The following is a 10,212-nucleotide window of genomic DNA, read 5'->3' as shown; positions in this document are numbered from 1 at the left end:
TCATGTTTGTGTCTTGATTTTTTTTTTTCATCCCTATGCTGTAAGGCGCTGAAGCACATCAAAGCGGTGGTAGGTGAACAACCGTTTACCTTGAGACTGGAAGTGTTTCGTTCGTCCTGCCTTCTTCGCCCAAAGCTGGGCAGGTTTCCTGACTTGCCACCGTTCACTCCTGTGTGTTGAAACAGCATGCTCACAATACAGGTGCATCACAATGAATTAGAATATCATCGAAAAGTTAATTTATTTCTGTAATTCAATTCAAAAAGTGAAACTCATATATTGTATAGATTCATTACACACTGTGATATATTTCAAGCGTTTATTTCTTTTAATTTTGATGATTATGGCTTACAGCTAATGAAAACCCAAAATTCAGTATCTCAGAAAATTTGAATATTACATAATACCAATTAAAAAAAGGATTTTTAATACAGAAATGTTGGCCGACTGAAAAGTATGTCCATGTACAGTATACACTCAATACTTGGTCGGTGCTCCTTTTGCATGAATTACTGCATCAATGCGGCGTGGCACGGAGGCGATCAGCCTGTGGTACTGCTGAGGTGTTATGGAAGCCCAGGGTGCCTTCATCTCGTCTGCATTGTTGGGTCTGATGTCTCATCCGAGCACCGACGAAGTCGGAGCGGAGGACCAATTGTTATTCTAATGTTTATTATTATACAATAATTATTATTATTATTAGGGCCCGAGCACCGTCGTAGTCGGAGCAGAGGACCTATTGTTATTCCAATCTTTATTATTATTATTATCGTACGTGTTTCTTCGCAAAAAGTAGGTGCTTGGGATACTGGAAAACTTTAGAAATTTTGCATGCAAGCCAGAATTTGCACTTATTAAAAGGGTTTGCGGGCACACCATGAGAAAAAGACTTCTCTGATCTAAATATGTGCAAACTAAGATGCTTGGATAAGAAAAGTTAGTGTAGCGGCAATCTTCCCTCCGTCCGATAGTCCACATTACCACTACTGTTACAGTCTGTGTTTGGCAATAAGCTTGACGCGTAATGATTCTTCAGAGGCAGTAACTCCATTTAAAAAGGTTTACTCAACAAAAACAAAGTTACAAGAAACATTCTGTGCTCAACTTGTCACAGCGTTGGCACAACGGTCAAAAAAACTAACTCCGCAGACTGATTAACTTCAACTGAGGGCTATTGGCTGTGACTAGTCAATAGCGCAACTAAAGGAGCATTTCCACATTTTTGTTACATAAATCACTTATGACATCTTACTAAGTCTCATATGGCTCTTACATTTAGATAACAGTGGTTCTCAAACCATGTCAGTGGGCATTAGTATAAATGATCTGTCTAGAGCTTCTACATGAGAATCAGGTTAAATGTTACAATCAATGCTTCACACTACAATCTAAAGTTACAGAAGAGCTTAAAATGAAAACAGTGTTAAATTAAAGTGTTCAAGTAAAAGCAAATGACACTCCTGTTCTGTTAACTTTCATGTAAGTCCAAATACAATCAGCAGGACACTGCAGGGAGTTGAACCCCATCCCAGTAAACTGGAAGTCTCTTATGTTACAAACACTGAAGCGCATTCACACACATTAATTTTCTTAATGATCTTAACTAACATTTGAGGCTTAAGACCTGCCAACATGATCTTACTACGCTGCTGGTCGACGCAGGAAATAACATCTAACTTGTGCACGCAGTGTATGATGGTCACAGAAATGCATGGCTGCGTCAACTGAGTGATGACTGATACATTGTTTTTATTAGGAAAATCCTGCATCTTAAACCTTCAATCATTTGTTACATATTAGGAAACCTGACATCAGGTTGGTAATTTAAAAAAAATCAGTTTTTTGGCCTATCTATTCATGCTTAATTTGATACATATTTGACTATATATTAAAAACAAATTCCAAATGTCAGGTGTTGTTAGGTGTTATTTTTGTTTAACAAGTAGTCAAGCCAAATATTTGTTAAAGAAAATTAGAAATACTGTGTTTCAAATGTATGGCAAGAACATTCAAATTGATCATAACAGTGACATAGACTTGTATCTCATTTCTCCTCTTGGAAGACTGGCTTGCAGCATGCACAGCAGTGGCAGCAGCATCGACAGCAGTAATGCTGGAGCTGACAAAGGAGTCCACTGGACGTCTCTGGAGCTTCCTCAGTTTGTTCTACCCTTATCTGTTCTTGATACGTTTTGGCAAAAGCATGTTCTGTTACCGGCACTGTTGCATTCCCTGTGGTTACGTTAACCTGGAAAGTTTGATTAGCTTCGTCACTAGTTGTCAATGTCCTTGACACTTTTTCTTTGACACAAAGTTTCTCAATCTCACTGAGCACCTGAACCTTAAATTGTTGGAGCTCTGTGTATTTTTCATCGAGTGTTGTGCGGCCTCTTACACAGTCACTCTGGGATGTCATATCCTTACTTAGTCCCTGTTTCAGTTTCTTCTCCAATGGTTCCTTTTCTTTGTGATTGATCCCTTTCAATCTTTTCTCTAGGTGGTTTCTCATCTGATGACTCATGTGCTTCATCTGATCAATCTCCTTCCGTTCCATTTTTGTGTTCTTCCAGATCTTTCGCAAACAATCTTTTTCTGACATTTTCATGTGTGTTAAATCATCTTGCTCTGAAAGCGACTCAAACGTTGCAAGTTTTATTTTTTGTTCATTTTCCACCTCTTCATTCTCGGTCACTGTCAGCAGACCTTCCCTCAAAGTTTTCAAATATTTACCTTCTCTTCCAAAATTATGTGTATCTTCCTCTAACTTCCACTGATGTTCTACTTTTTCAGTCTGGGTTGCGACATCAAACTGAAAAACACCCTTCTCACATTCATATTCTTTAGGTTTAATCAAATACTGTTTCTCGAGATCCAGAAGAAATTCTTTTACAACCTCAGTTTGTACTTCCTTGTCAAACTTCTTGGTCACCATTTGTTTCTTCGGCTTTTGTAGCGGGTCATAATAAAGCTTGTCCCTATATTTCTGCCTTGATCTATCCACATTCTTTGAGTAGTCCTCATGTCTCCTTTGATTCAGCTGGTTGACTTTTGGTCTCAGATGTCGCATGAAGGGCATTAACCTGGAAAGTTCAGGTTTCAGTTCAGACCTTTCTCCTTCCATTCTGTCCTTTTCATTGTCCAACCTGTGTCTGTCCATGTCAGTACTACTCTTCATCTGACTGAGTTGTTTTCTCTCTCTACTGATAATGTTCATGGAAGCTTCAACCTCTTCTTTCATTTTGTTCAGATCCTTCCTCCAAAGTTCCAGTTCCTCTCTTTCTGCCAGTACACTGTTCCTACTGGTTTCCAGTTCTTGTGTTTGTTTCTTGATGTCAGCATCTTTGAGATCTTGTTCTTTTTGTTTCAAAGCAATACTGTTCATCAACCTGTGAACTTTGTCTCTTTGTGTCTCAACCTGAAGGGCCAGCTCTTTAATGTTGCTTTTCTCTCTGTTGATCTCATCAAGGAAGCTGCTGATGTGTTCTTTCTTGTCTTTTAGCTGAGTCATTGTGATTTGAAGCTCGTCTTTTCTCTCTTTCATTCCTTGACTGTCTCGTTCTAACAGGTTCATTTGTTTCAGGATGTCAGACTTCATCAGCTCCAAGTCCAATTTCTCTTTGGTCATAATGTCATAGATATTTTTCTGATCCTCTCTCTTTTGGGTCATGTCAGTCTTTAGCTTTTCAACATCTTGTGTTTCCAAAACAGCCTTTGTCCTCCCCTGGTCGTCCATTTCATTTCTGTTTTGGAAAAGGTTTGAAATCATAGTAATGAGACCTTGCTTTTCTCTGTTAAACACTTGAATGTAACCAGGCAACTTGTTTGTATCTTCATCAAGTTCTGTTTGCTTTTGCTCCATCACAATGCAGAGTTTTTGTACGTCTTCAGTGTGTTGTGCTAATGTCTCCATTTTGGTTTTTAGAACTTCTTGTGTGGTTTCACTGAAATGTTGGAGTTTTGCTCTCAGAGTTTCAAAGGATTTCATTTTACTATTCAACTGATCCGCTTTCATTTTCAGCTCAGACAGTTCTTTTATTCTCTCGTCATCTGAAAGCATTTCCCTCTCCCTCTTAACCTCAGTCTTCATCTGACTGAGTTGTTCCCTCTCTCCAGTGATGGTGTTCATGGCAGCTTCAACCTCTTCTTTCTTCTTGTTCAGATCCTTCCTCCAAAGTTCCAGTTCCTGTCTTTCAGCAACAACCCTGTTCTTACTGGTTTCCAGTTCTTGCGTTTGTCTTTTGAACTCGTCTTCCTTATGTTCCTGTTCTTTTTGTTTTAAGATAATCATATTCATGTCGTTCTCAAGTTTGTCTCTTTCTGTCTGAAGCTGAAAGGTCACATCTTTAATGTTGCCTTCCTCTCTTTCAATCTCATCAAGCTGACTGTCTGCAAGTTCTTTCTTCTTTTGGAGCTCAGTCTTTGTGATTTCCAATTTGCCTCTTTCCCCTTTTATATCTTGTTTCTCTTGTTCTAATATGCCTCTTTGTTTCAGGATGTCAGACCTCATCAGCTCCAAGTCCAGTTTGTCTTTGTTCATCATCTCACTCTCTCTATCCAGATCATCTCTGTCTTTCTTCAGTTCTGCCTTCAGTTTGTTAACATCTTGTTTGTCCAACTCAAACTTCTGCTTCCATTGGTTTTCCATGTCTTCTCTCTGGATGACCATGTCTGTCAGTATACTTATCAGACTTTTCTTTTCCCTCTCTATCAGCTCAGTGTAACAAGCCATGTTTTCTGCCCGTACATCTAGTGCTGCAAGCTTTTGTTCCAAGACAGAGTACAGCAATGCTACAGCTTCATTGTTTTGTTGTAATCTTTCCATCTTCTTTTTCTTGTCTTCACTCATCCTTTCATTCAGCTGTTGAAGTTTTTCTCTCAGAGTGTCTACTGATTTCATTTGATTCAAGAGTTGACCGTCTCTTATTTTCAGTTCAGACCTTTCTCCTTCCATTCTGTCCTTTTCATTGTCCAACCTGTGTCTGTCCATGTCAGTACTACTCTTCATCTGACTGAGTTGTTTTCTCTCTCTACTGATAATGTTCATGGAAGCTTCAACCTCTTCTTTCATTTTGTTCAGATCCTTCCTCCAAAGTTCCAGTTCCTCTCTTTCTGCCAGTACACTGTTCCTACTGGTTTCCAGTTCTTGTGTTTGTTTCTTGATGTCAGCATCTTTGAGATCTTGTTCTTTTTGTTTCAAAGCAATACTGTTCATCAACCTGTGAACTTTGTCTCTTTGTGGCTCAACCTGAAGGGCCAGCTCTTTAATGTTGCTTTTCTCTCTGTTGATCTCATCAAGGAAGCTGCTGATGTGTTCTTTCTTGTCTTTTAGCTGAGTCATTGTGATTTGAAGCTCGTCTTTTCTCTCTTTCATTCCTTGACTGTCTCGTTCTAACAGGTTCATTTGTTTCAGGATGTCAGACTTCATCAGCTCCAAGTCCAATTTCTCTTTGGTCATAATGCCATAGATATTTTTCTGATCGTCTCTCTTTTGGGTCATGTCAGTCTTTAGCTTTTCAACATCTTGTGTTTCCAAAACAGCCTTTGTCCTCCCCTGGTTGTCCATTTCATTTCTGTTTTGGAAAAGGTTTGAAATCATAGTAATGAGACCTTGCTTTTCTCTGTTAAACACTTGAATGTAACCAGGCAACTTGTTTGTATCTTCATCAAGTTCTGTTTGCTTTTGCTCCATCACAATGCAGAGTTTTTGTACGTCTTCAGTGTGTTGTGCTAATGTCTCCATTTTGGTTTTTAGAACTTCTTGTGTGGTTTCACTGAAATGTTGGAGTTTTGCTCTCAGAGTTTCAAAGGATTTCATTTTACTATTCAACTGATCCGCTTTCATTTTCAGCTCAGACAGTTCTTTTATTCTCTCGTCATCTGAAAGCATTTCCCTCTCCCTCTTAACCTCAGTCTTCATCTGACTGAGTTGTTCCCTCTCTCCACTGATGGTGTTCATGGCAGCTTCAACCTCTTCTTTCTTCTTGTTCAGATCCTTCCTCCAAAGTTCCAGTTCCTGTCTTTCAGCAACAACCCTGTTCTTACTGGTTTCCAGTTCTTGCGTTTGTCTTTTGAACTCGTCTTCCTTATGTTCCTGTTCTTTTTGTTTTAAGATAATCATATTCATGTCGTTCTCAAGTTTGTCTCTTTCTGTCTGAAGCTGAAAGGTCACATCTTTAATGTTGCCTTCCTCTCTTTCAATCTCATCAAGCTGACTGTCTGCAAGTTCTTTCTTCTTTTGGAGCTCAGTCTTTGTGATTTCCAATTTGCCTCTTTCCCCTTTTATATCTTGTTTCTCTTGTTCTAATATGCCTCTTTGTTTCAGGATGTCAGACCTCATCAGCTCCAAGTCCAGTTTGTCTTTGTTCATCATCTCACTCTCTCTATCCAGATCATCTCTGTCTTTCTTCAGTTCTGCCTTCAGTTTGTTAACATCTTGTTTGTCCAACTCAAACTTCTGCTTCCATTGGTTTTCCATGTCTTCTCTCTGGATGACCATGTCTGTCAGTATACTTATCAGACTTTTCTTTTCCCTCTCTATCAGCTCAGTGTAACAAGCCATGTTTTCTGCCCGTACATCTAGTGCTGCAAGCTTTTGTTCCAAGACAGAGTACAGCAATGCTACAGCTTCATTGTTTTGTTGTAATCTTTCCATCTTCTTTTTCTTGTCTTCACTCATCCTTTCATTCAGCTGTTGAAGTTTTTCTCTCAGAGTGTCTACTGATTTCATTTGATTCAAGAGTTGACCTTCTCTTATTTTCAGTTCAGACCTTTCTCCTTCCATTCTGTCCTTTTCATTGTCCAACCTGTGTCTGTCCATGTCAGTACTACTCTTCATCTGACTGAGTTGTTTTCTCTCTCTACTGATAATGTTCATGGAAGCTTCAACCTCTTCTTTCATTTTGTTCAGATCCTTCCTCCAAAGTTCCAGTTCCTCTCTTTCTGCCAGTACACTGTTCCTACTGGTTTCCAGTTCTTGTGTTTGTTTCTTGATGTCAGCATCTTTGAGATCTTGTTCTTTTTGTTTCAAAGCAATACTGTTCATCAACCTGTGAACTTTGTCTCTTTGTGTCTCAACCTGAAGGGCCAGCTCTTTAATGTTGCTTTTCTCTCTGTTGATCTCATCAAGGAAGCTGCTGATGTGTTCTTTCTTGTCTTTTAGCTGAGTCATTGTGATTTGAAGCTCGTCTTTTCTCTCTTTCATTCCTTGACTGTCTCGTTCTAACAGGTTCATTTGTTTCAGGATGTCAGACTTCATCAGCTCCAAGTCCAATTTCTCTTTGGTCATAATGTCATAGATATTTTTCTGATCCTCTCTCTTTTGGGTCATGTCAGTCTTTAGCTTTTCAACATCTTGTGTTTCCAAAACAGCCTTTGTCCTCCCCTGGTCGTCCATTTCATTTCTGTTTTGGAAAAGGTTTGAAATCATAGTAATGAGACCTTGCTTTTCTCTGTTAAACACTTGAATGTAACCAGGCAACTTGTTTGTATCTTCATCAAGTTCTGTTTGCTTTTGCTCCATCACAATGCAGAGTTTTTGTACGTCTTCAGTGTGTTGTGCTAATGTCTCCATTTTGGTTTTTAGAACTTCTTGTGTGGTTTCACTGAAATGTTGGAGTTTTGCTCTCAGAGTTTCAAAGGATTTCATTTTACTATTCAACTGATCCGCTTTCATTTTCAGCTCAGACAGTTCTTTTATTCTCTCGTCATCTGAAAGCATTTCCCTCTCCCTCTTAACCTCAGTCTTCATCTGACTGAGTTGTTCCCTCTCTCCACTGATGGTGTTCATGGCAGCTTCAACCGCTTCTTTCTTCTTGTTCAGATCCTTCCTCCAAAGTTCCAGTTCCTGTCTTTCAGCAACAACCCTGTTCTTACTGGTTTCCAGTTCTTGCGTTTGTCTTTTGAACTCGTCTTCCTTATGTTCCTGTTCTTTTTGTTTTAAGATAATCATATTCATGTCGTTCTCAAGTTTGTCTCTTTCTGTCTGAAGCTGAAAGGTCACATCTTTAATGTTGCCTTCCTCTCTTTCAATCTCATCAAGCTGACTGTCTGCAAGTTCTTTCTTCTTTTGGAGCTCAGTCTTTGTGATTTCCAATTTGCCTCTTTCCCCTTTTATATCTTGTTTCTCTTGTTCTAATATGCCTCTTTGTTTCAGGATGTCAGACCTCATCAGCTCCAAGTCCAGTTTGTCTTTGTTCATCATCTCACTCTCTCTATCCAGATCATCTCTGTCTTTCTTCAGTTCTGCCTTCAGTTTGTTAACATCTTGTTTGTCCAACTCAAACTTCTGCTTCCATTGGTTTTCCATGTCTTCTCTCTGGATGACCATGTCTGTCAGTATACTTATCAGACTTTTCTTTTCCCTCTCTATCAGCTCAGTGTAACAAGCCATGTTTTCTGCCCGTACATCTAGTGCTGCAAGCTTTTGTTCCAAGACAGAGTACAGCAATGCTACAGCTTCATTGTTTTGTTGTAATCTTTCCATCTTCTTTTTCTTGTCTTCACTCATCCTTTCATTCAGCTGTTGAAGTTTTTCTCTCAGAGTGTCTACTGATTTCATTTGATTCAAGAGTTGACCTTCTCTTATTTTCAGTTCAGACCTTTCTCCTTCCATTCTGTCCTTTTCATTGTCCAACCTGTGTCTGTCCATGTCAGTACTACTCTTCATCTGACTGAGTTGTTTTCTCTCTCTACTGATAATGTTCATGGAAGCTTCAACCTCTTCTTTCATTTTGTTCAGATCCTTCCTCCAAAGTTCCAGTTCCTCTCTTTCTGCCAGTACACTGTTCCTACTGGTTTCCAGTTCTTGTGTTTGTTTCTTGATGTCAGCATCTTTGAGATCTTGTTCTTTTTGTTTCAAAGCAATACTGTTCATCAACCTGTGAACTTTGTCTCTTTGTGTCTCAACCTGAAGGGCCAGCTCTTTAATGTTGCTTTTCTCTCTGTTGATCTCATCAAGGAAGCTGCTGATGTGTTCTTTCTTGTCTTTTAGCTGAGTCATTGTGATTTGAAGCTCGTCTTTTCTCTCTTTCATTCCTTGACTGTCTCGTTCTAACAGGTTCATTTGTTTCAGGATGTCAGACTTCATCAGCTCCAAGTCCAATTTCTCTTTGGTCATAATGTCATAGATATTTTTCTGATCCTCTCTCTTTTGGGTCATGTCAGTCTTTAGCTTTTCAACATCTTGTGTTTCCAAAACAGCCTTTGTCCTCCCCTGGTCGCCCATTTCATTTCTGTTTTGGAAAAGGTTTGAAATCATAGTAATGAGACCTTGCTTTTCTCTGTTAAACACTTGAATGTAACCAGGCAACTTGTTTGTATCTTCATCAAGTTCTGTTTGCTTTTGCTCCATCACAATGCAGAGTTTTTGTACGTCTTCAGTGTGTTGTGCTAATGTCTCCATTTTGGTTTTTAGAACTTCTTGTGTGGTTTCACTGAAATGTTGGAGTTTTGCTCTCAGAGTTTCAAAGGATTTCATTTTACTATTCAACTGATCCGCTTTCATTTTCAGCTCAGACAGTTCTTTTATTCTCTCGTCATCTGAAAGCATTTCCCTCTCCCTCTTAACCTCAGTCTTCATCTGACTGAGTTGTTCCCTCTCTCCACTGATGGTGTTCATGGCAGCTTCAACCGCTTCTTTCTTCTTGTTCAGATCCTTCCTCCAAAGTTCCAGTTCCTGTCTTTCAGCAACAACCCTGTTCTTACTGGTTTCCAGTTCTTGCGTTTGTCTTTTGAACTCGTCTTCCTTATGTTCCTGTTCTTTTTGTTTTAAGATAATCATATTCATGTCGTTCTCAAGTTTGTCTCTTTCTGTCTGAAGCTGAAAGGTCACATCTTTAATGTTGCCTTCCTCTCTTTCAATCTCATCAAGCTGACTGTCTGCAAGTTCTTTCTTCTTTTGGAGCTCAGTCTTTGTGATTTCCAATTTGCCTCTTTCCCCTTTTATATCTTGTTTCTCTTGTTCTAATATGCCTCTTTGTTTCAGGATGTCAGACCTCATCAGCTCCAAGTCCAGTTTGTCTTTGTTCATCATCTCACTCTCTCTATCCAGATCATCTCTGTCTTTCTTCAGTTCTGCCTTCAGTTTGTTAACATCTTGTTTGTCCAACTCAAACTTCTGCTTCCATTGGTTTTCCATGTCTTCTCTCTGGATGACCATGTCTGTCAGTATACTTATCAGACTTTTCTTTTCCCTCTCTATCAGCTCAGTGTAAC

The 10,212-nt window shown here is 39.2% G+C and overlaps 1 protein-coding gene across 1 annotated transcript in view; it reads right to left on the bottom strand.

The window, feature by feature from the left end:
- LOC306705239 (uncharacterized protein) overlaps positions 1-10,212 on the bottom strand; it is a gene marked incomplete at its 3' end in the record, with an annotated part of 57,640 nt that overhangs the window by 818 nt on the left and 46,610 nt on the right. The window contains exon 5 of the mRNA XM_079171944.1: positions 90-169. Within this exon, the coding sequence (XP_079028070.1) occupies positions 90-169 (80 nt within the window). The remainder of the gene's footprint in view (positions 1-89; positions 170-10,212) is intronic.

This window comes from Pholis gunnellus, assembly GCF_910591455.1.
Source record: "Pholis gunnellus genome assembly, chromosome: 13".
Lineage (NCBI taxonomy): Eukaryota > Metazoa > Chordata > Actinopteri > Perciformes > Pholidae > Pholis > Pholis gunnellus.
This window is presented reverse-complemented; position numbering and strand designations above follow the sequence as displayed.